Source organism: Triturus cristatus, chromosome 12, assembly GCF_964204655.1.
Source record: "Triturus cristatus chromosome 12, aTriCri1.1, whole genome shotgun sequence".
In the NCBI taxonomy this organism is placed as follows: domain Eukaryota; kingdom Metazoa; phylum Chordata; class Amphibia; order Caudata; family Salamandridae; genus Triturus; species Triturus cristatus.
Window position 1 is genome coordinate 813,514,036 of NC_140595.1, and position 26,520 is coordinate 813,540,555.

Sequence of the window (26,520 nt, forward strand, 5' to 3'; positions counted from 1 at the left end):
ATGGAGAGATGTTCCTCATAAGGAGTAACAATGAGAGGTACATTGGGAAAGACTTTATCAATGAAAGTACTAGCAGTAGCCTTGCCCACGAGTGCCACAGTATGTAATAAAAAGCTATCAGAGAAGGGCAGATCACTGGTCCTCCCCAATTACTCCTGTAATAATTGTTTGCGTCGCCTCCTCTGCCAAAGAAGCGTAAGAGACAGAAGACCAGCACCGCACACTTCTCATTCAATGGACTTAAAAATAATAGTAGTGTCTAGAAGTCGATGCAGCCAAGGTCGCTCTAGTTTTCGTCTTGATTACCCAAGGAAAGGGCAACTCCTCCTACTAGCCTCGATGCCACTCTGCACCGTAATATACATGTGAATGGTGCCAAGGACTCCTTGAGAGGGTATCCGGTAGGAGGCACAAGCCACAAAGGGCAGAATAAAACTACTTTGCCAATCCATGCGTTCATGATTGTAGCTGACAGTTGATGTTGAGGTGGAGAAGCAAGGCACTAAAATGAGGGCTCAGCAACAATCCAGCATAAGAGCCTCCAGTAGAGAGAATCCTAAAGACCCGTACTACAGAAAACGAGACCCAAAAATAATGGACACAAATGTAACAGACTAGACCATAAACAGGATGGAAAATCAGGAAACGAATGCTGTGCAACGCCTCCTTCTGTTGGCAGGAAAGTAGAGCACAGGAAAAGAGGTAGGCAAAATATTTGATTGGATGGGCACGTAGATATGGGTTCTTAGGCCAACTCTTCCAGGAGATTGGCGTTTCTCTGGAATGGTAGACGAAAGAAGAAGAACCCCATGTTTGGACATCCCTCGTACCTGTACAGTCTGCCAACTACTTTCAGCACCCACTGCTCCACAACTTTTGCAGAACACCCATCTAAGCGTCCGGGACTACAAAGACGCCGACAGCGAGGTGAAGCAACAAAAAACCTTCCACCTTATGATGGACGCATGAATAAAGATGCACTGTTTCATCCTTGCATGATGCGAGAAGAGGAGCAAGTCCTGTACTGAGATGTAAAATATGCTCCTTTTTTTAAGCTTCCGGCTTATCAGGGTGCCGCTGCGTCTATATCAGTCCATATCCATACTATTACATGCTTACATATACACTACAGTGTGTCAGGAGTAACCCTGGGTGGACAACTACGCTACTCTCGCGTAGTTTGCATAGTTTGTGCTACTTCGCGCTACGCGAATTGCACGTAGCACAGTGCAAAAACGCGTAGCGTAGTTGGCATTTTTTGCTCGCTCGCGGTCCTCAACGTTAAGTTGACGACCGCGAGTAAACAAAATGACATCCCGGCGAGACTTTTTCCTCGTTCGCGATCAGCAACATCAAGTTGGCGATCGCGAGCGTGGAAAATAAACCTCCCGGCGTGATTCTCAATGCAGGGAGGTCATGTTTCTCATTGCGAGTGGTCGCGTATGCTCGCGATGAGAAACTACCAGTCCACGTTGAGAAAGCAGCCGCTCTCGTAAAAATCTACTCGAGCGGCAGAAAACGACAGCTCGCACAGTGCAAGATGCCATTTTCAATAATTGCACAGTGCGGACAAGCATCCGGCACTGTGCAATCATCGCGAACAGCGCACTACGCAGTTCACGTTGTGCTACGCGTATCTCGCGTAGTGGGAGTGCACTTTGTGTAGCCATGCGTAGCGCTACTACGCGAACTACGCCCATGGTTAGTCAGGAGGAAGATCACATGTTGCACAATGCTTCTTTTGCTTTTTTTAAAAGATTAACCGTCGAAGGGGTTTATCCTTTCATACCTAGAGCTCTTTTAGGAACCCCTCATTATTGGAACAAATAATATTAAACAACAAGCATTTGCAATGCAGTAGGTCTTGCATTTTCAAAACTTTGACCTATTGGCATTGTAAATGACAATGCCTTTTATTACTGCAGGTTTTTTTAAACACGTAAATAAAAGGCATTGTCATCTACAATGCCAATAGCTCAAAATCTCACAAATGCGAGACCTATTGCATTGCAAAGGCTTGTTTAATCTTCCGGATTATCAGGGTGCCGCTGGAAAAAAGAACACACCAACAAGGGGGCATGGACTGGATAAGTATATTCCCAAGAGTGTCCACTAGATGCATAACCCTTTGAATGCCTGAAGCAAGAATTTGCAAGGCAATTTCAGCTAAAAAGCTAGAGGATTAAACTGAAGAGTGATAAAAAATGGACTAAAATATGGTGAAACTTGACAGGCAATGAGTGCACAGGAAGAAATCTGAAAGAGAGACAAACCTTAAAACCACGAACAAAAGAAGACACTCATCTTGGCATACCTGCATTTTCTTTCAACTTTATATGATTCCTCTACAGAAAACAAACAATCAGTAGCTGCTGAACCCAGAGGATCAATACAAGGTGAAGAAGGGGAACCATTGGATGTAAATCGTGCAGACAGAAAATAGGACTCCCGGTTCTCTTAAATGGCATTATAGTGATACTGAAAATATTTTCCCAAACTTTGAGTAGGTCGTTCTGTCTGTCCATTGTACTGGGGGTGATAGCTAGAACAAAGGTTTGTTTTCCAAGACCTTGCAAAGAACCTTCCAAAAAAGGAAAAGATATTGATTTCCTCTTTCAGAAATTATTACCTGTGGTAAGTCATGGAGACCAACATTTTTTATCAAAAATAATGGAGGCATTTCTTCAGGTATTCGTAGCTTAGAAAAGGGAAAGGAATGAGCAATTTTTGGAAGAGTTTTGAATGGTTGCTGTGGTTCAGTGACCACTGCTGAATGCTTCAAATATCCAAACGCTGTGGAATGCAAATCCCTACTACAAGTGTGGTATGAGTTTAAGGGAGTGTCTAGCTAACGTCAAGGGGAGGGTTCAAACAACCTTTGCAAGGGCAGACACTGAAAGCATGGGTTGCAGGAAACCGGACAGACAACATTTCTCTGACACTTGCATTTCACGAGAGATTTCGTCATAGTGAGCGGTGGAAGTCATGGTAAGCAGGACACAGGAAGCTAATGCCATGAACCAGACAGTAATGTACCTGTGTAATCCCTTCCAGGTTAGGAAATCCGCCTTTCATAGCCATATCTGGCGAGAGGCAACCACGCGCTGCCCATTCAGGTGAACTCGTTTTACAAAAGAGTTATAGAGAGCAGACTTCTCATGTCGGCCGTTTCCAAGAGTTAGTCGTTGAAGCCGCATGGAACGCTGGCTCCTCAGCGGCACCTTTTATCAGGGTTTGCACAAGTACTTGATGTATGAGCTCTAGTGGTCAATATACCCGCTGCCCATAACAGCCCTTACCAACCTTACTTTGCAGATTGAAGATCAGCCAAGAGAACAAGGATCTGAGTGTAGAGGGTGGGTTCATTGATCGTATCGTCCCACTACCTCCACTGAGACAGGATCTCCCTCTTCTGCCGAAGAACCCGTGCAAGCAGTTGGAGTCCACGATCCTTTATCTACAGAGGAGAAGGAACAAGGGTCTTTACCTTACTGCGGTCAGCCTGGCCGTTCTGCGAGGGAGTTCTCGAAGGAGCGAGGGAGTGGAGAAGCTCCAACAAGCTGATAGACCTAAGATGAGAAAATAGACCAATTCCCATCTTTCACTTGCAAAGCTCATTGTTATTCACAAGGAATGCTTCTGGTGTCTTAAGGCCCTTTTGGCCACACTGGCCTGTAGGCTTTGGTGACCTTGGGGTGCTTTATGGATCGAAGGAAAATCAATTATCCTTAATTAGCAAGAAGCAACTAGGGGGAATTGAGGGCATTGGTGGTAAACTGACCACTTATAGATAAGTGGAACGTAGACCTGTGGCGCTGGCTGCGGTCATGGGGACGGGGCATTTAAACTCAGTTTGGTCTTAAGACCCTCTTGGTTGAGACTTCACACTCCAGTGACAGATCTCTGCAGTTCTCTATCAATGTCCTTTTCCTCTTCTTACCGTCAGATAGTGGATTCTTTGAGAGCAATAGCTAACAAGAAACAGTACTTAAAGTTTACAGCTTTTGATGTGTCTAACACTCCTTTCACCATGGCCTGGAGACTTCCAAGGGTCAAACTATCCTTAGTTGCCCAATGCTGCCACAGTCAAAGAAATACAGAGATGGACTGGATTTGTTAACTTTTATTCCCACTTCCAACAGTATTTCTTCACTCTTGTGGCCGATAATTAGTTAACTGAGAAAGATTAGTCATTGTGATGGTGGGTGGGGGGGCAGGCAGGACAAGACCATGATTTTCAAACTTTGAAAGCAGCATTTCCCCTGCCCCATTTGTAAGCACCCCGGTGTATAGTTACCCTTCCCTGGTGGAACTGAGAGCTCCTGCCAGGGCATAGTGCGGATGCTGATGGGACTCTGTGTCTCCCTGTGAGCTGATTACCACCACTCAATGGAACAAGCGCCACGTATGAGACTGAGGGAAACAGGGAAGGGAGGTAAAGGAAGAGAGAACCACTTGCGCGTCCCCGTGGACTTCTTAGGACCTTCACATGCTCTGCAGTTGTCCACCACCTATGGGGAGACACATGGGATTATTATGGGTGAACACAAATTGGTGGCGCAATATTATCAATGTGAACTGAATTGGTTGTACTCGGCAGTGTAGACTAAGGCGTCACCCACAGCGTGAGTAATTACTCCAGCAGTAGCCTCAGAGGAGAGACAGGGGGAGTAGCAGCAGGAATGCAGGAGCAGGTTTGTAACATAAGAGAGCTGGCATGCTGATGAAGAGAACTTAAGGGGGACATTCTCTAAAGGGAACGACTAAAACAACAATAGTGCACGCGGCGGAGGAGTGAGCTAGCATGGGAGTGAACTAGGATGAGTGCGAGAGAAACCCTATAAGACACACACTGGCCAGGCTAGGTGCTTTTAGCTGTTGGGTTCAATGCTGTCTCTTCCCCACTTGCCCTAGAAGTGGTTCCCCCACCATCTCGGATTGGAAAGTATTTTTCATACCCTAAAATGGAATCGGTACCCTGACGGAGCGAAAAGGGCACTAACCATCTTCCAACCGATATGTAGAGTCTCCATGTGCTTGCTGCCTTTTCTTTTAACAGTGAAACCTGAAATGCTTCTCGCGATGGCACCGTCTAGTCGAAAGGTGAGAGCTCCTTACAACGCTGAGACCTCCTCAAATGTCATTTTTAGGTCTCGCCTGACCCAGTGCATGAGCTGGTCTGGCGAGACTTATTGAGAGGGCTCCAAAAAGTGCTACCAGGCTGTCATTTTTAGGTCTCGCCTGACCCAGCGCATGCGCTGGTCTGGCGAGACTTATTGAGAGGGCTCCAAAAAGTGCTACCAGGCCAGCCTAGAGCTACAGTGCATGTGTGCGGGCGCGCGCGTCGCGCTTTACCGCGATTACTTTCACTTTCGCGGCCGCACGGCCGCTTTGATGTTTGATTGCGATCGCGGCCGCTTTGATGTTCTCCCTGAGGCTTCAATAGATTGCAGCAGTTAAAACAAGCATTGGCATAGCCAATAGGTCTCGCTTTTGGGACCTTATAAGTGTTTAGTTATGCAACTGTTGCATGGCTAAACACTTATAAGGTCCCAAAGGCGAGACATATTGGCTATGCCAATGCTTGTTTTATTTGGAATCAAAATTGCTTGTTGACTAAAATACAAATCATAACATCAAGTCAATCGAGTTTCAAGAGGAAGATCTTGCTCTTTAGGATCCAGTTGTACTCAGTCCTTTTGAAAAAGGACTGAACAATTCCAGCCACACGATGAGGAGGAATTATGAGCTGATGGAATATAAAAGATGCCTCTGGACAGCAACGACATACGTCATCAGCCTAAAGACGGGTTGGGCCTGGAGTGTAGATCACAGGGAAGGCCACCTCCATGTGGTTAGCTGTCCTCGCTGACACATGCGGGGGCCAGTGGTCGGGTTCTTCTCTGATATTTTATCCAGTAGGAGTGGGCTGAGGGTTTAATTCTATTGATTTTAATCCTGCCACAAGGGAGCTGAATAAAGGTTGCCGCTACCTCGGTTAGCTGTTTTCACTCACACACACATTGCCAGCACTGCACTCTATTTTTCCACACACCACGCTCACATAGGGTTTTTAGGACAACATGTGTGCCCACATTTAAAAACATCCCTGTACTCCCTCCTCGTAGAGAGGAGGTTGTAGCCCGCGCCAGAACTCGGTTCTGACGCGAGGAGCATCCCTATGATGAAGCATGACACCATTGGTGTGTGAGGGGAGTCGTCCTTAAAAAAGGATATTCCCTGTATCACTATTGTTCTCTGTGCATCTTGTCTGTCCACACCTATGCTCTCCTGACTCTTTTTGGACCCGTGGGTTCTCTGTTGTGTGTTTGGTTTAATTCTACTGCCTTGTCCCACAGATCATGTCAGAGACCTTGTGCTTGGCTGTGACCTGTTCCCCCATCTTGCAATCGCCCTTTTGTGTCTGCCCACTCAAGGCACGGGAACAACTCGGCACACTGACACAACCCCTCTAATGTACTCATCCACTCGGGAGCACCCTGCCATCTGCTGCGCAGGGTGCGGGGGTAGTGGTATTGACTCATCGTCTCCCTTCTCCTTGCCTCCACTCGGTTCCATCTATCCTTCCTACCAAAATCTCCCTTCAAGTCATGCTCTTATGAGTAGTGCCCTGCGGTGTCTGTTTCTTGCCTGCTTCATTGTCAGTGGGTGAGGAGACATAATACTTAGGGCCATCCTGTACATATATCAACTACAAGCCATTCATCTGCTTCTGTGTTTGGCAGTTCAGCAACACATTCCTATCAATCCATTTGTATACATCACCCTAAAACTACAGTACACATTAGACACAACTCCTGTCACCAGCATATGCACAATACGGTTCCAAGCAGTACAGTTATCTAAGCGTGTGCTCCGCCAACAGTACTTCCTTTCAAGATATACTGATAATTTATATCCTATCTACATGACAATCATGAAATAGTTATATTAAATCTACCGAACATGCAAACACACAGAATGGCCTTAAGACCTCATAATTAGCAAACAGTCCTTAAAACATAACAACCAACCAATCAATGGACACCCTAGTAGAGAGAAAAAAGGGCATTTTTTTCGTCACACGATTCCACGCACATACCCTTCACATTTTTGAATATGTGACATCCTTACTATATTTCTATTAAAAGTGAGAAAGAAGGGGGGTTTGACTATTTCCTTGATGTATAAAACACCAGTAAAACACCACAATGTACAAGAGATTTATGAGCCACGTAGTTTAAACCTTTCCTTTTGTGGAGTTCTATGTGCCTTATCTTATTGCACATTGTTAGATATTCTGGTGTTTTTGCTTCTATTTCACAGCTTTCACTCAGCCTGCTCCGCCTGATCCCTCTCGCAGTCCCGGTCTGGTATGTTGCCGGGTCTGGGCTACCACAAGACCTAATACCAACAAATCGGGGCCCAAGGGATAACGGGCCCGGTGACTTCCCCTCCAAGACCAACCCCAAAGTTCTTTAATGAATTTCAAGACCTCCCTTATGGAGGCATGGGATCATCTCGAGTCCTGGGGTCACTGAATATTTCATGGTTTGGAAATAATCCACACTAGTCAATCCAGTGTAACTGTATACAAAATGAATCTTTATTTTGATCTATTGTGCAGTCAGCCAACACGTGTTTCAAGGGATAGCCCTCTTCTTTATCGCTGATGTTATCAATTGATGGTTCGGCGGTCCCAGCCCAACCTATGCATTCATAGGTGGGTTCGCCACGTTGCTTGATTGGGAATCTCAGACTTGCACTCCCCTAATCTTACTGCGTAAACTACTCCCCTGCTCCTTATATAGGCTCTCGGTAGGAAATTATATCACAAGTAATGCGACTGGCACCATGTTGGATTGGGAAATTCAGGCAGCAAACTCTGGAAGGGCGACCATCTTGGATAGGAGACTAGCATTATTCTGAAATGGCAGACAAAGTAAGAAGACCCCATGTTTGACATCCCTGGCACCGTCGCACTCTTCCAATCACCTTCTGCATCCATCCTCCACAATGCTTGCAGAACACCCCGTGGAGGGATCTGGCGGGTGAGGAGAAACCGCCCACCATCGACCAATGACCAACGCGGCTTCTTCAACTCATGCCAGAAACCGGTCCTAGGAAGCTTGTTTCCGGTCCAGAGATGGCATGGCTTGGCAGTTCGGGCTGGACTGTTCCCATGAGGCACAGGGTCAGACTGATTTGCATATGGCCATGTCTGAACTGGTGTGGCAGAGTGGGCTAAAGAACGGTGATGGATCAAACCCAGATCTGTTGACTGGGTGCGAGTGTTTGATTGGTTCTGATGCTCCGTCCATCACCACCCCCTTTTGTACCGCTTTGTTCGCCATAAGTTGGCAGGGTATGCTCAGACGTGAGTCCCTTGCTCACTTTGCCACTGGATTCAAGCAAGCCTGGCTGAAGACGGCTGAAATGCCAGAAACCGGTCCTAGGAAGCTTGTTTCCGGTCCAGGGAAGGCATGGCTTGGCAGTTCGGGCTGGACTGTTCCCATGAGGCACAGGGTCAGACTGATTTGCATATGGCCATGTCTGAACTGGGGTGGCAGAGTGGGCTAAAGAACGGTGATGGATCAAACCCAGATCTGTTGACTGGGTGTGAGTGTTTGATTGGTTCTGATGCTCCGTCCATCACCATCCCCTTTTGTACCGCTTCTTCAACTCACACAACTTGAGGCCAGGCGAACACGCCGCCTCCTCCGGTGAGTCGTCTTCTGAGATGTAACAAATGGCTTTGTATGCGACTCTTCATACTGTACTTTTACAGTTTTAAAGGTTGATTTCTATGTGTGGCTGTGTTTAAATAAACCTACGGCCACTACAGAATTTCAGCACAGAGACGGTGCTGTGTGTATCAGACCTCCCTTTGGTTGGGGGGTGGAAGGAGGGGCCTGCACCCCGAGTCACGAGAAGCTTGGCAGGCACTGAGGAAAGGGAGGGGGGGGAGGGGGGCAGTAGAGGTATCAACTCTGTGGACTTGGGGAATTCAAGGGCGCGGAGGCAGAGCCGGAACTCACCCAGGTTCAGAGAGAAGAGAGCTGAAAGGAACAGTAACATCCAAGGATTTGGCTGCTTGTTATTGTAAATAAAGTGCAGCTCCTGATGTTCATGGCATCGCCGAACACACAAGAATCCCTGTTCAGCCGTATAAAGCATTGTATGTGCAGGTCAGTGGTGTACCGCGGGCAGCCGGGTGCAAGGTGGCAGGGGTAGCCTCAGCTGTGGCATCTGTGCCACCCCTGGGACTGCACCTGCACAGAGGTTTGAGGGGGTTCATTCCTCCTTGGCTCTTATCCAGTCTGTCTAGGTGAGCTATCAGGCCATGGCTTCCTGCATTGTGCAGCTGGTGCGATAAGGACGCAAGCTTGGCGGGCTGTTGGAGTGTGTAAACAATACGACTAGACCGGCCCTGGGACCACACTTTCTCCTGCCAGTTCCCTTGAATATCTAGCGGGGCATGCTCATGGACCACTTCCAGTGCACGTTACTCAGCCTATATATGTGCACTGTCACTCAGCCTGTATCTGTGTGCACGTCACTCAGCCTATATCTGTGTGCACGTCACTCAGCCTGTATATGTGTGCACTGTCACTCAGCCTGTATATGTGTGCACATCACTCAGCCTGTATATGTGTGCACTGTCACTCAGCCTGTATATGTGTGCACTGTCACTTAGCCTGTATATGTGTGCACTCTCACTCAGCCTGTATGTGTGCACGTCACTCAGCCTGTATATGTGTGCTCTGTCACTCAGCCTGTATATGTGTGCACGTCACTCAGCATGTATATGTGTGCACTCTCACTCAGCCTGTATATGTGTGCACGTCACTCAGCCTGTATATGTATGCACGTCACTCAGACTGTATATGTGTGCACTGTCACTCAGCCTGTATATGTGTGCACTCTCTCAGCCTGTATGTGTGCACGTCACTCAGCCTGTATATGTGTGCTCTGTCACTCAGCCTGTATATGTGTGCACGTCACTCAGCCTGTATATGTGTGCACGTCACTCAGCCTGTATATGTATGCACGTCACTCAGCCTGTATATGTATGCACTGTCACTCAGCCTGTATATGTGTGCACTGTCACTCAGCCAGTATATGTGTGCACTCTCACTCAGCCTGTATATGTCACACAGCCTGTATATGTGTGCACTGTCACTCAGCCTTTATATGTGTGCACGTCACTCAGCCTGTATATGTGTGCACTCTCACTCAGCCTGTATATGTGAGCACTCTCACTCAGCCTGTATATGTGAGCACTCTCACCCAGCCTGTATATGTGTGCACTCTCACTCAGCCTGTATATGTGTGCACTCTCACTCAGCCTGTATATGTGTGCATGTAACTCAGCCTCTATATGTGTGTACTGTCACTCAGCCTGTATATGTGTGCACGTCACTCAGCCTTTATATGTGAGCACTGTCACTCAGGCTGTATATGTGTGCACTGTCACTCAGCCTGTATATGTGTGCACTCTCACTCAGCCTGTATCTGTGTGCACGTCACTGAGCCTGTATATGTGTGCACTCTCACTCAGCCTGTATCTGTGTGCACTCTCACTCAGCCTGTATATGTGAGCACTCTCACTCAGCCTGTATATGTGAGCACTCTCACCCAGCCTGTATATGTGTGCACTGTCACTCAGCCTTTATATGTGTGCACTGTCACTCAGCCTTTATATGTGTGCACTGTCACTCAGCCTTTATATGTGTGCACTCTCACTCAGCCTGTATATGTGTGCACTCTCACTCAGCCTGTATATGTGAGCACTCTCACTCAGCCTGTATATGTGAGCACTCTCACCCAGCCTGTATATGTGTGCACTCTCACTCAGCCTGTATATGTGTGCACTCTCACTCAGCCTGTATATGTGTGCACGTCACTCAGCCTTTATATGTGAGCACTGTCACTCAGGCTGTATATGTGTGCACGTCACTCAGCCTGTATATGTGTGCACTCTCACTCAGCCTGTATATGTGTGCACTCTCACTCAGCCTGTATATGTGAGCACTCTCACTCAGCCTGTATATGTGAGCACTCTCACCCAGCCTGTATATGTGTGCACTCTCACTCAGCCTGTATATGTGTGCACTCTCACTCAGCCTGTATATGTGTGCATGTAACTCAGCCTCTATATGTGTGTACTGTCACTCAGCCTGTATATGTGTGCACGTCACTCAGCCTTTATATGTGAGCACTGTCACTCAGGCTGTATATGTGTGCACTGTCACTCAGCCTCTTTATGTGTGCACTGTCACTCAGCCTGTTTATGTGTGCACTGTCACTCAGCCTGTATATGTGTGCACGTCACTCCGCCTGTATATGTGTGCACGTCACTCAGCCTGTATCTGTGTGCACGTCACTCAGCCTGTATATGTGTGCACTCTCACTCAGCCTGTATCTGTGTGCACGTCACTGAGCCTGTATATGTGTGCACTCTCACTCAGCCTGTATCTGTGTGCACGTCACTCAGCCTGTATATGTGTGCACTCTCACTCAGCCTGTATCTGTGTGCACGTCACTGAGCCTGTATATGTGTGCACTCTCACTCAGCCTGTATCTGTGTGCACGTCACTCAGCCTGTATATGTATGCACTGTGACAAGCAGAGACACCTGGCCTCAGTCAGGGCTGGAATGAGAGGCCAAGTAGGGGCCTGGGCTGAGACCACTATTTGAGCTTTGGTAAGGCCATGAACCTGTAGGGTGTCTCACATGTTTTGAGATGTATTACTGGAAGGTGTTTGATTGCTATTCCGAGAAAACTGGTCCAAATGGTCTGAAAAATATTCAATACTCTCAGTCCTACATTTCCTCGCCTCAGGCCTTAGGTCCTGTCCTCCCGGGGGCCAGCTCAGCTGTAATTTGTAAATTGTGACGTGAACATAAATTCCTGTCGAAAGGCATGCACTCTTAGATGGAGGTGAAAACGGAAATAGAAGACATAGACACAGGGCAACATAACTTGCATCGATGCACTATTTTACTAAATGTACAGGACCGCAAATCTTTAGCAGACCCCTCCGTGTGGAGGGCACCGCTGTCCGTGAAGACCAAACACGCTTTATCCTGGGGAGTCGTACGATGCATAAAATATGGCGGCTAAGGCATGTCATGCGCTCACTGTAGACCCCCAGGGGGTGTATTCTATTGCAACCTTAAATATAGAGCATGCCTCTGATACCATGGAATGGAACTACATATGATTAGTTATTGAATTAACTTTTATAAGTTGTGACAGATTTTTGTAAGCTGAACCCAAGGTCAGGGTGTCCACAGGGGGTGGGACTTCAGACTCCTGGATTTTGGAACGAGGAACCCAACAGGTTGTCCATTGTCCCCTGAGCTTGCACCTGAACTGTTGGCCTGTGGGCTGAGAGAGGTGATGCAGCCCTCGGGCTTTCTGACTGGGACTGTGACATATCCCGTTTCACTGTTCACTGATGATGCATATGTCTACCTAAAACATACGGTCCAATCGGTACGCTTCCTTCTAGCCGAAACTGGAGAAACTTAAAGGAGTGTTTGTGGGTCAAAAATAAACTGAAGAAACCTAGGTTCCTCCTTTTGGTGGGGCGCTTAGAAGCTCACCTCACATCTGGGACGAACATGGGAAATCAGGAATATTAGGTACCCAGGGATGCAGGCCACACATAACCCTGTGTTAATATGAAGAGAGTACTTGAACAGTGTGGATTTTTGCAGGACTCTACTGCCGTCCATTATGGATAGAATATCTCTGGGAAAGACGATGTTTCTTCAACGCTGCTTTTCTGTGTTTCAGAGTTGCATGCGCCCTCTTCTGCCCATCTCATTTCGGGAGCTTGATAGGCCGAGGTGTTCTCTGGTCCGGGCAGGTGGACACTGTCATTTCAATCTGGGCAGGCTGAAGCTCCCATGGTCTGGGACTGAGTCTGTCCAACAAAAAATACCTCCAGATCTTTAGTCATTCATGGAAGCGGTGAGAGATTTCTAGAGGATATAGGCTACGTCCTCCCGTTCCATGGCTATCGCCTCCAAGATATCCTACAACCAGATTGTTAAATCACTGACCGGTCATTTGTCCTGGTCTACGTGACCCTGTGCTGCTTTTGTTGATCCTCACACACCCTAGTGGTGTCACGCTTCATCATCGGGTCTCATGCTGGTCCCTATAAACCAGGATGGGCTCTACCAATATTCCAGGGAGCACTTTGATGTATAACTGGAGGGGATCAACTTTGGCCCCCTCTACAAAGCTGGACAAACTTCGGACCCCGCCAATTATCGATTAATAGCTCTTTCAGACTGTGAGGCTAGGTTGTTTGCCAAAAGTCGACTGGGTGGATCTCTAAAACCTGTTGCCCAGAAATCAGACAGGGTTTATTAATGGGCTGGGTACAGATTAATATTCAAATGCTGGCACTCGCTATTGAACAAGCAAGATGTCGCCCAATGAATCCACACTTGTGTTTTGTAGATTTTCTATCTTCTTTTGATGCGGTACTGAGGAATACCCTTTGGGTTAAGTTATCAAAGTGCGGAATTTCCCCAAATCTCTTTAGAGCTATACAATTATTGTATACAGATTCATGGACAATAGTTAGATTGGGTCAAGGCACATCAATTTTGAAAAAAATACCAACAACGAATGGTCTTAAACAAGGCTGCGTCTTGGCCCTTCTCTTGTTCAATTTGTGTCTTGCGGATATTTCTCCTGATTTGAATATCATTAACTCGCACTGCCCGGTTGTGGCTGGCTTTAAGGTTTCCCACCTTTTGTACGCTGATGACATCATCTTACTTGGTTATACAAAGATGGGGCTCCAGCGGTTAATTAGTAAAACTGCTCAGTATGCCTCGTCCCATGGGCTAAAAGTTAATTTAGGTAAAACGAAAACTATACTAGTGACAAAGGGAAAGTTTTGTTACCCAAAATTCTGTATAGAAAGGATCCGGCTTGAGTCAGTGCAGGAGTACAAGTACCTGGGGGTAATATTTGATGCGAGAGGCTCATTTGCGACCCAGTGTGCAGCGCTACAAAGAAGGAATAACTCTTTAGCAGCAGCGTTTGCTTCCCTGAGGAATGCACTAAAGGGCCTGTCACTCAAGCCACTGTTACAAGTTGCGACAGCTAAACATGTCCTTGACATACGGTGTGGAGATTTTGAGAGGGAAGGCCGATAAAATTCTTGACAATCTTGTGGTAGGGGCATATTGTCGCCTATTTTATCTTCCACAGCAGGTTTCGCCAGCTCAAATCCAATTAAAGTTTGACCTAAGAAGACAACATGTAAATAGTTTAGGGGCCTATTTGAAATTTTGTCCTAAGCTAAGAAGCAATAACAATTTAACCCTAATGACTGTCGTTTAGGAGGCTATACGCGATCAGTAATACGTGATTGCTAATGAATATTACAAACTGGCCGTATCTACTTTCAATGCAGGAGAATTATGGGCGCTACCTCTCTCACAAACGGCTTTTAATAGAGCTATTAATGGGGGCAGTAAAAAAAGTGTCATCAACTGCTGGACAGAGAGGATCTAGCAGAAAGGTCACACGTGTGGATGGTAATTGCCACTTATGGCCAATTAAAACCCCAGAACGATTTGGGGGGTCTACTCTAAACGGCCTAAATGTGAAGCTAGATTACCTAAGACTTTGACTCGGCCATATCCAATTTTGTAGTCACCTACCCGCGTGGAAAAACCTGAGTAAGTTTACCGCATGTTGCTTCTGTAATTACGACAGAGAATATTTTTGTCATATAGTTTGTAGCTGTCCAGCTTTAATAGCTAACCGTAAAAGCTTGCTGAAACCAGATTTCAACTAACATGCCATTCGTACATGCCGTCAAGCAGTCATAGGAGGTTTGCTAGATGGGGTCTGCTGTAATGAAAAAGTAAAAATACTTGGGGGTCACCAAGGTATCTCTTTATTCCGGTGACTCTGGTATGACTAAAAACAAGCAGTTCTCAGGTGTTCAAAATAAAGTATAACACTATATTTCACCCTCCTCTGTTGGTCTCAGAATAAAGTGTCGCAATTTACTGCACCTTCCTTAGTCGACCTGTTTCGGCCATCCGTGGTTAGGCCACTGTGGGTCCAGGCCTTTGCAGAACCACTATGTCGATGCCCCATGATATGTCTCCAATTCCTATTTGGTCAAAGTGAGGGTCACAAAGACAACATATAACACTGAACGTTCATGCCTGGCCTACTTGCCTAGATTTCCTATGAGAGCACTTCTTGATGCCTGAATTGAGAAGACAAACAATGGCATATAGAACAAACAGGATAGCTGTAAATATTCAATTTGTTTTATCATTTGGTGACAAACATGCAGAACAACATGCATATTGCGCCCTCACATGCAGATATTATGTGAACTGATCAACATGCCGTTGGGTAGCACGTAGTAATGAACTCATGCACACACATGTACCGTCAGACATTGTGTTAGTGCTATTGTTGGGGGTTACACTGCAACACTCTGGTAGTGAGAAAACGGGAAAAACGTGCACATAGGTAGATGGTTCTTACCCCTGTCGATATGTCTTTCTGACCACATCCTATATTCTGCAGCAACACAGCTACAGCACGCTGTAGAAGGATTTGAGTATGTGGTAACTGGGAGAAGACCTTGGTGGCATGAGAAGTACACACCACTGGAGGCCTTCTTCATGGGAAACAATAGCCCTAAGATGAGGCCAGTGCTTAATTTGAGCCAGTGGTTTCCGGTGCTGGGCACCAGCAGTTAATTGTCACCACCGGCTTTAGTGACAATCCACCACATGGTGGCACTCTCCGACTAATTTTGAGATGAGCACAACAGCAGTGTTTAATAAGTCAATATACATTAAAAAAAGGAGCAATACCTGCCACTCACGCCATTATTATAGATTTGATGGCCTGGTATAGTCTGAATTGTCACGCCTGTAGGAGTGTGATGGTTAGTAATTGTGTTGATACTGCCATTGGCAGAGTTAACAGGGATGATGGGTGGTGCAAGCTGCAGTGGCCGCCTGATAAGTGCCCTGGCACCCATTTTGTTTTGCAAATTAAGCTCTGGATGAGCCCTATCTTTTTTTAATTTTAATTTTTTTATTTAGAGTGTTTCATAAAGCGCGTACATGGCCCAAGGGTATCAGAGCGCTGTACATAGGGTTGAATGAACCAAATGATTGGTATAGACAGGTACCTCAAAAGTAAAGAGCCACAATAGGCTGTTGCAACAGATATCACATTAACCCCTTCCCCACTCATGACGGAACCACTCCGTCATGAGCCACGGTCGCCGTGTGCTCATGACGGAGTGGTTCCGTCATGCTGCGGCCGTTGGCGGCTGCGCCGCCCACGCGGCGCTAATTCCCCGCCTGTGCGGGCGATTAGCGCAGTGGGCGGAGTCATGACGGAACCACTCCGTCATGAGCACAGCTCAACCGCGGCTCATGACGGAGTGGTTCTGTCATGAGCACCGCGCCACCGCGCTGCCCCCAAACCCCCCCCCAGCGCTGCGGCGGAATTCCCGCCACAGCGAAAGGGTTAAACAACCGTCAGTCCATTAATATTCCATTAGTCTGCACTGATCTAGCATCTTCATGGTGGGTATTTTGCTGCTGCTCTGAGACTATCCAGATTCAGGTACCCAGGGGAGCAATGTTTTAGAGGGTTCTCCTGTAAACAAGGGGCTTGTGACCAATCTAAAAATGTATGCCATTGTGTCATCCCTTGCGCCCTGGAAAGGGGCTCTCCGAAAGTCTATGCAAGAAATCTATTCATAAGGATCTTTTCCACCTCTTTTTTGAAAAATTGGGTCAATAGGTTTGAACGCACCTTGGGTGGTAAGGAGTTCCAGATCCTTGGCACTGCCCCGGAGAAGGAGTGTGTGTACGTTTTTTGTTTTCAGAATTTAAGAGGTTCTAGCCTGAGAGCGAGGCCGGACTGTGAACACAAATAAGTCCTGGCAGTTTTATCAGACCGCCCCTCACCTCCCCCCTTCTGAGAGGAAGGGTGTGGGCGAGGGTGCAAGTGTGTTACACTGCTGCTTGACTAAACCGGCCCCCCCACCCACGCTTCTGCTTTTGTTACTGGGGGCAGATATTGCAGCACTGCTGCAAAACCGACCCCCAGTAAGAACACCGGCCCCCACCCCTCCAAAACCGGCCCGCCCTTCCAGCCTCCCGGGGAAATGCCCAATGCCACTAAGGCCAGTCCAGCCCTGCCTGAGAGAGTTAGCACTTTGTAGGTAGCGGCTGCCTCCGGAGAGTCGAATATTTCCTGCCAGGTAACTTGGTTTGTTAAAATCTAATGCTTTATGTGTGAGGCAGGCAATTTTCAGTTGAGTTCTTGCGTCGAGTGGAAGCTAGTCTAGATACCTAAGCGATGGGGTGAGGTGTTCAAAGCGTCTAGTTCCTGTTACCAGTCTCGCTGCAGCATTAAGAGTCGTTTTGAGTGGAGCTTTTCTCGCTTTGTGTAGACCTGACTGGGTCGCTGAGCTGTATTTTAGTCTGGAGACCACAAGTGCTTGTACTGCTTGTTTGAAGTCTGAAGGTTGCAAAAATGGTTTCAATTTCTTCTGTAATGTGAGTTGGAATGCTGCACTGTTCGTGGTAGAACTGATGTGAGCGCTCATGTTTAGATTCTTGTCTAGTGTTATTCCGCGGGATTTTGTGGAGTCAATAATGGTAGGTTTGCAAATGAAAGCATCTAGGTGCTTGAGACAATCTTGGATGGGTGTGGAGCTGTTTTGCGGGGAGAAAAAAAGGAATTCGGTTTCCCGAGAGTTCAGCTTGAGGTTGTTTTGTGAGAGCCAGGAATGAGTTTTGACTAGAGTGTTATTTAGTTGAATGACATCGTCTAGGGAGGATAGCTTTAAGTATAGTTGTGTGCCGTCCGTGTACATGTGGTTTGCAATGTTCGATTAATTGAGGATTTCAGTTATTGGTTGTATATATAGGTTGAAGGTTAAAGAGTTATACGACAATTGGCTGCGGTCTGGTAAAGGGTTGTGACCACTGTACTCAAAAGACCCCTTCTCGCTAGAATTTCCATTGCAGTCTATGAAGCCATTCACACATATGACTAATCGGAGATGTTTTAAGGCATGGGCAAAGTGAGCTCTGGCTCAGGCCTCAGCCTTTCAAGACATGGCTTGGCAGTTTGGGCTGGACTGTTCCCATGAGGCACAGGGTCAGACTGATTTGCATATGGCCATGTCTGAACTGGGGTGGTGGAGTGAGCTAAAGAATGATGATGGATTAAACCCAGATCAGTTGACTGGGGGTGAGTGTTTGATTTGCTCAAACGCGCTGTCCATCATCCCCTTTGGTATCGCTTTATTCGCCCTAAGATGGCAGGGTATGCCCAGACGTGGGTCCCTTGCTCACTTTGCCACTGGATTCCAGATAGCCTGGCTGCTGAGGGTTATGAACCCAAAACCGGTCCCAGGATGCTTGTTACCGGTCCAGGGAAGACATGGCTTGGCAGTTCGGGCTGGACTGTTCCCATGAGGCACAGGGTTAGACTGATTTGCATATGGCCATGTCTGAACTGGGGTGGTGGAGTGAGCTATAGAATGATGATGGATTAAACCCAAATCAGTTGACTGGGGTGAGTGTTTTGATTTGCTCAAACGCTCTGTCCATCATCCTCTTTGGTATTGCTCCCCCCCCCCCCCCACCCCAGCCTTTCAGGGGGCCCTTGAGAGAGTCTTGCCCTTTTGACCTTGAATAATTGTTAAACAGTGTTTTAAATACCATTTTCCTTTCATTCATTTTTAATGTGGGTGATGTGTGAGTCTATTACAGACATTTTGCAGAGAAATGCTAATTCTATGTTTCATGCAACATCTATAAAAAAGTTATTTTAGATAAAAAATGACCTCACATATGAGAAATGGGAAGGTGTCACAGATTATGTGCAGTAATATTAGTGAGCTGCTGCTGCTGTGCAATATTAAAACACAAGACACTGTCTTTAAACAGACTTTGGTTGAATGTGTCTGTGCAGTGTCAGTGACCCGGCCAAAGAGAGCACGAGACAGCTGAAATTGGAACATAAATGCAAAGCTGTTCAGAGCAGGGGCACCCAAAATATGTTGGCCCAGGGACCCCAAAAATTCACAAGATGTCCCCGAAGAGCATGTCGCTTGCTAGGTGGAGGCAGGGAGGTTGTCATAGGCTGGGTGAAGTATTTCTAAGTATTTTCTCTCTTTTGCGCAGGGAGTGGGCACGTGGCACTCCCTCCAGTACACAAAGATAGCTCACGCCACCAGACAAATGAGGAACACGTTCCCGGAGCTAGCCACAGAAATAAATGTTGCAACACAACATTTGTTGCAATTAATCTGAAATCTGTGCTGCTTTGGTGCAGGAAGGGCGGTTTGGGGGAGGGCGAGGGGGGCGTGGGGGAACAGGCCTGTAGGAAATAGATGGAAGATTACTGTAGTGTCCTGCGAGACACGTTCTAGTGTCCCGCAGGAAGCTGTCATACCAGCCACTCCTCGAGGCTGGAAACACTGCACCCCCACACCCATCCATCACGGGTGCCACGAGTGACGTGGCCCCATCAATAAAAGGGCCCAAGTGCACGTGCTCGTGGCCAGTTACTACACTACCTCGCCTGGTGTCTGTGTCCATCATATGTGTGATGCGGGCCTGAGGCCCGACACCACATTGGCGACGAGGCGGGTAGCTAACCCCGCATGCCTGCCGCTCTGTTTTCATCGTTCTTCGTGGGGGAGGAAATGAGCCTGGCGAGCCGTCAACAACCACCTGCGACTGCAGAGGAGACTGAGCCCCTCGTGTCACCCAGTCACCGCCTCCCAGCCCCGAAAGGATCAGCGCTGTCTGCACAAGGGCTCGCACATGGCCCCCTTGCCAACACGACAGCCATGGCCGTGCTACGGAGGACACCGTGTGCCTGAACCGGCGTCATGGAAGAGGTCTTGGGGAGGTGCCCGCAGACACACACACTGCCGCCGCTACAACCCTGGTGCCGGCCAACCCAACAGCGAGAGGTCAGTGGAAACCCCTGCAAGCCCCGAAGCGTCCTCAGGCTGTCCCGCCCTCCGTGTCTGCACCGCGAGCGAAGAGAGAAGGAACTGCCTTCAGCAACCCCCCCCGAGTCCCGGGGAGAGCCACAAACCCTTCCCTACAATGCTCGAAATGTGCCCGCAGCTGCGCCCAGGCGGCCGCCTCCACAGTAGCACAGTCCTGTGACCCCCAACATCCAGCGGTAGGGAGACGCTCAAGGCCACGCCCCGCCCCGCTCCCTCTTACCACGCAGCCAGAGGCACCGGACAGTCCCTGCTGGCCGACAGCGGCCCAGAGTGGAGGTGCCACAGAAAGACAAGGCACCAACGTCGCAGGAGGCCCTGCGCCGGTTGTCCGCGGCACGCCCCAACGCCTGCGATGAAGAAGGAGGCCGCCTCAGCCAGCGAACAGGTGAAACTGCAGGCAGCGCCACCTCGCGGCTGCCTGCCTGAGCCACTCCGTAAGCCTACCCTACTCGCTCACAAGCAAAAGCACACGCAGCAGCATGCTGCCCTGCCAGCCGGCATGAGCGTTGCAGCCGCACTGCCGCCGCAAGTCAGCGACTCTACAAAAGGTCCCAATACCGGCCCAGTGAAACGAGTAGGGCCACGCACCGCGCCATGCTGAGAATGAGGCGCTCCACAAAGGACAGAGATGAGGTAACCCCCAGCAAGAGCGACTCCGCAACTGACAGCCTCTGCACCCGCAGCACCACTGGGTTGGCCCCCACGCGCACACGTCCCCAGAGGCCTGCCACCAGCAGCGCTGCTCCAGTCAGCGTGTGTCCCCGCAAGAGCCCATAATAATCCTGGGGGAAGAAAGGAAGCTGCCCTACCTTCTCCGCGCTGCTCACTCTGCAAACAGGCTCACAGACACCTGCATACACGATGCCCCTGAGACGGCATGGCCAGCAGCATGTGAAGGGCTGCCCGGACTTCACTGAAGCGCTACACTGCCACCTAGCGGCCGCAGGTGGTACGGCGACCACACCAACCCAGAACACATGGGGGAAACAGCCTGCAGTGCAAAACCCAACAGGACGGCAAATGCACCAGGACAGGGGGATCCAAGCACATCCACCCACAGAGCCGCTGCGCCTAGGAATAAGGCTGAACAAGGCTGAGCTGCAAGGAATGCCTCGGGCCTCCACACGAGTAACAGGGGCAGCTCAATGCACCCTGGCACCAAGTACACCCCACGGTATTCACAGCTCCCATACTGTAGCCACCGACAAACAGTCAGTGCACAGAGCCCCACACCAGCTCGTCCTGCACCCAAAGTCTACGGCAATCGGGGAAGGCCACCACAATGGCTGCAGCGCCACCTAACAGCTCCCCAGACGCTATGCTCTGAGGGATGGCTGTATTGCCTGGCCAGAAGGGATAGCCAGCGCACCCCGCGACCGTCAGTCCTAGCAGCACCGTAGGCCGGAGGAGAGGCCCTGACACTCTACTACCCCGCAGGAAGTGGCAGGATCAGCGAAAGGAAATTGCTAAGTGATCCAAGCAGGAAGGTCCACACCGGCATATCGTAAGAGTGGTCCAACGCGCTGACCGCCCACAGAGACCGACGTCAGCAGGTCAGCGTCAAGTGTGGCTACACTGCACCCTACAGACCAGCAGTACCAGAGCACAGCACATCGTTCTGCTAACCAACCGGCGGCGGCAACAGCAGTCAATAGATCCCAGAGTGCGCACCCCCACCACAAGGAAGACTGCTGAGACAGACTACACCAGGCCCAGCAAGACGTGCCCTCAGAGAGGAATGCTCAGAGAGTGGCCCTCTGTCCCCTGCAAGTGAGAGTAGCAAGGACACTCTCAAGGACAGCAAAGTCTCCAGGTAGCTGCCACACCTTGAGCCGCAAGGGAAACTGGTGCCAAGAGAGGAGTCGCACCCCCAGCGGCCCGAAAGCAACAGTGTCCTCCTCAACACTGCCTCTAGATGGAGTCGGCAGTGACCCATGACAGGCAAGAGAGGAGTCGCACACACCACGTGGCAGGCCGCCACAGCAACAGGCGCTCCAACGCCAGCGACACGCGACTGGACGTCACGTCGCCCAGCAAGCAAGGAGCGCGCCGGAGCGAAGGCAGAAGCCGGTGCCATGACAGCGCCGCCTCGAGGTCTAAGCGCAGCGCCCTCGATGAAAGAAGAGTGACAGCCCTGTCACCCTGAAAACCGGATAAACACAGGTGGGCTGAATAGACCGACAAAAGGGAGAAGACCAAGGACTCGCCCAGCAGCCAAGAGCACACCCTGACACACCAGACAGCCACCGAGGCGGACCGACGTCCCTGGATACAGCTCCACGGGTGAACCGAACATAAGCCGCAACAAGCGCGAGCCGCGTATCATCCCTACGTTTCCCCAGGCGACCGTCCATCCCCAAGCGTCGGCAGTCTACGTCAAGTGACATCCCTGCTCCTGTCCGCGGATGCCACGGGTGAAGATCAGCACTGAGTGTCCGTCCTCACACCGCCTCAAGACGGAGTCGGCAGTGGCCCCAAGCCAGGCAAGAGAGGATCCACACACTCTGCGTGTTAAGCCGCCACAGACACTCAACATCAGCAAGGCGGAGGCATGTGGCTGCCCAGGTCCATCCGTTGTTCTATGCCACCGCGGCCCCCATTACAATTGGGCATTCACTGCGCTTCCGGCAAGGCACTAGGGCTGCACGGCTGCTCAGCACCACACTGCGCTGAGCAACACCACCTCTTGCCGCTCGCCCCCTCTCGTTCACGCTCACTCTCTCTCGCTGATTCGGGTGCACACAGTAAGGTAAGTGACATGAGTAGATCACGGATGGCTCACAGAATCAGAGTAAAGGAGGCCAGACACAAGCACTATTTCCGCGCTAGGACCTACTTCTCAAGGGAAACATCTTCAGCTGCTAGTCTATCCACCACTAAGAATATCGTCACCCAGTGAGGTCATCCAGAAGCTCCACTCCTCCACTTCCAGATGGGCGAGTAAACACCTCACGACTGTATTCCCTGCTTTTTGCCAGTTCCTCACAGTGGTTTCCATGCACATGACTTGTTTCTATTTTACCTCTCCTTCAGCCGCTCTTTCGTGTTTCTCTTCTCCTCCTAAGTCTCTTCCTTTTTCTCTGACAGTGTTGAAGGAGGATGGCTTCACAGACAACCCTTCCTACAGATGCCTGGTTGCTGAACTTCCCCCAGGACAGACAAGCAAAGAAGGTAATGAACATAATTCATTCCATAGCACCTTGATTGTTGATTAGAAATAGACCAGGGCAAATCAACAAAGGTCAAAGGGCTGCCAGAGAGTGAGAAACATTAGGGTGGGGAGAGCAGGGCATGTGAGCGATCTAGAGTGTATGTTAGAAGAAAACCAAAGCGGCGTCTTTTCACTTCCACGTTCACTAAATGGCCCACCTTTCTCCACCTCCAGATTCACAGTATGGTTTGTTTGCAATATCATGCCAGTGAGTGAACATTGGAAAAGAAAAAAGATAAAGCGTGGCTGACATGTTTCGCACCCTTTCCTAACTGTTAATTGTTGCTCTTCCTCAGGTTTCAGCATTGTTGGCCATGCCATGTTTGTCTTCAGCTACAGTAGCTGGAAGGGTCGCATTGTCTACCTAGAAGACATCTACGTCATGCCAGAATTCAGAGGTAGGAACAGTATGGGGAGCATGTGACATGAAGGGTCAGCATTATGTTCTCAAATGGCCAAACTTGCATGTAATAATGTAATAGTGAGTTTATGGATACAGTCATTATTACAGCAAAAAGCCATGCCACATCTTCTATATGAATACATGTACACTTCAAACACAGTCAGAATTCGAGCATTCCAGGGGCCTGTTACATCATATGTTTTCTGTCTTCTATGTGCCTGCTCTTCCTCAAAGATAAAACATTTGACAAATGCGTGTGTATGATGTAAATACTGTGAGAGGTGTCATGAGCTGAGACTGAACGCAGAGCAGTGATGTCTTTGCTCCTGGTATGGTGTCCAGCATGCACCATGATATGACTCTTCCTGCTAAGAACATACCTGTAACCCAGGCTTCATTAGCAAAAAGTATCATACCTGAACCTTACAAGTTGTGCCCTCCCTCTCTATAGACTTACACCTTGTTGTTTCTACACCCTTGTCTCCTAAACTCCATGGCACTGGGTTCTATCTCACACAGGGTTTATGTAAATGTGGACTATTGGCAAGGTAATCGTGTCAGTTTGTAGCATGTGCTGCTGTAGGTCACAGGCTGTGCACACTCCTGCCAGCTAGTTTTGGGCTCAGAGATTGCAAATTGCTTTCCTTCGAAGAAGGAATTTCAGTGTTTCAGCTTTGAGCTGATCCATGATACCGTCCCTGAAACCTACAATGCACCAGGTTATAGACTGCGCTAAATTGTTTTATTTTTCTGCCATTGGGTCCAGACATTTCCACAGCTCACAACCACTGTGCACCGAAAAACATTACTCTTGGCGCTGGACGATATGAACACCTTCAACCAAGAATCAGAACATTGCGACAGAAAACATCAAGACAACATCGCTACAACCACAGGGTCGAAATCGAATTGTTTGACGAGCCTGGGACATGCTCATATAAAAAGGACTAGTATAGGCGAGGGTATAGCGAGCATCGAGGGGCCTGTTACATCATATGTTTTCTGTCTTCTATGTGCCTGCTCTTCCTCAAAGATAAAACATTTGACAAATGCGTGTGTCTGATGTAAATACTGTGAGAGGTGTCATGAGCTGAGACTGACCGCAGAGCAGTGGTATGGTGTCCAGCATGCACTATGATATGGCTCTTTCTGCTAAGAGGTATAGGCGACAGAATGGAGAACACACCAGGTTAATTTTTCTGTTGCTATTACAGCAAATTCTTGTGGTCAGACCAGCATCTCATCTGTAATTTATGTCGATCACAATGAGGCCACCTGTTTGGCCGCCTTCAGATCAAAAGGACAGTCGCTTGGCTCATTATATCGCGATGCAGCACCACGACTCTGCAGAGTCTACGTATGCCGTGGCACTGATGATGACAGTGGACTCAATTCCGATGACGAAAGGGAGGGTTCATCTGGTAGCACAGACTACAATCAAGACAGAAGTTGGTAACATTATTTCCTGATGCAGCACCAGGACTCTGCGGAGCCTCCATCCGCCGTGGTCGCCTGAGACGTTGATGCAATAAGTTCCGACAACAAATAGACGAGTTTACCTGGTAGCGCAGATGGCAAACAGAGGAGAAGCAATGTATGTCTCTTCCAGTGACTTTGACTCTGAGGTTGAGTAACAGGTTCAGAGGCACACACCGTGGACCTCAGTAGGACACTACTCATGGTCAAGAGGGGTCCTCCCTCCGAAGACTGACCGCCAAAGGAACATTGGCTCTGGGGCAAGGATGGGCCCTGGCAGCACCATGCCTTTGCTGAAGGAACTACATATGAAAAAGGATTACCAATGGGAAGTAACCGCAGTACTCAAAATGGTCTCGCATCGAAAAGGTCCCTCGATGCTGGATGAAGCTTGATACCGAAAAAATCCAGGCCTTGAGTCTGCGAGGACACTGAGCCAGCGTTGGCATCGAAGATGAGGACAAAACAAGACTTCGACCCCCGGATCTGAAGAGGGTGAGCAACCTTAGCACAGGCTCATGACCATATATACTGATTTCATGACGGGGCATATAGTAGCACAGCCTCCTTCCACTACTACTCCAACACACAAGACATGGAGGCTAACATTCGTGGGTCAACCTCTGAAGATATTAGGGCATACTCCTTCCCTAAAGTGGAGCAGGTAGAAACAGCACCATTTACACCATGAACAGACTAGATCATACCACCCGCACCTCTCCTCAAATGTCTCCTGCACATCCATTTGTACCGACTATGACCAGCTCATAGTCGCAGAACCACTGCCACCTTCTGAGGATACAGACATGGCCGACCAGCGACATGATGCTTGGTATGAATATAGAGCAGATCGATAGGATATCCCTTTGTTTCATCTTTACTCAATTAAATCTTCACCTCCAGATGGTACACCTGCATGTAACGCAGCAAATCATATTAAAGAAAGGGTGGGATTACCTGAATAACGCTATATGTACCTGGGCAATGTAAATAAAAAAGATTTAAAAAAATAGAACTGTCTATACAAATAAGGTGCGCTACAGGGATGGATCATATATATATATATATATATATATATATATATATATATATATATATATATATATATATATATATAAGACATAAGTAGAATCATAGGTACTTGAATACAAACAAAGGACAATACAGTGCTTGTAACTGCGGGAGCCATCTTAGAGTGTCAAAAATACTTGCAAGAAGCAGTTATCACTTATAATTAACCAATCATATGGAACGGCAATTGATAGCTGGTAACTGGATCATAATATCACCGCAGCCCATATTTGAGCCCAGATTGAGGTGCCCATATAACAATGTGTGAATACCCAAATAATGGGTTGCACACGCC

General features: G+C 48.5%; 1 protein-coding gene across 1 annotated transcript in view; it reads left to right on the forward strand.

Annotated features, from left to right (window-relative positions):
- The window catches only part of LOC146782954 (thialysine N-epsilon-acetyltransferase-like), a 61,224-nt gene that overhangs the window by 26,806 nt on the left and 7,898 nt on the right, over window positions 1-26,520 (forward strand). Inside the window, exons 3-4 of the mRNA XM_085639180.1 lie at window positions 23,152-23,235; window positions 23,572-23,673. Coding sequence (XP_085495306.1) covers window positions 23,152-23,235; window positions 23,572-23,673 — 186 coding nt within the window. The remainder of the gene's footprint in view (window positions 1-23,151; window positions 23,236-23,571; window positions 23,674-26,520) is intronic.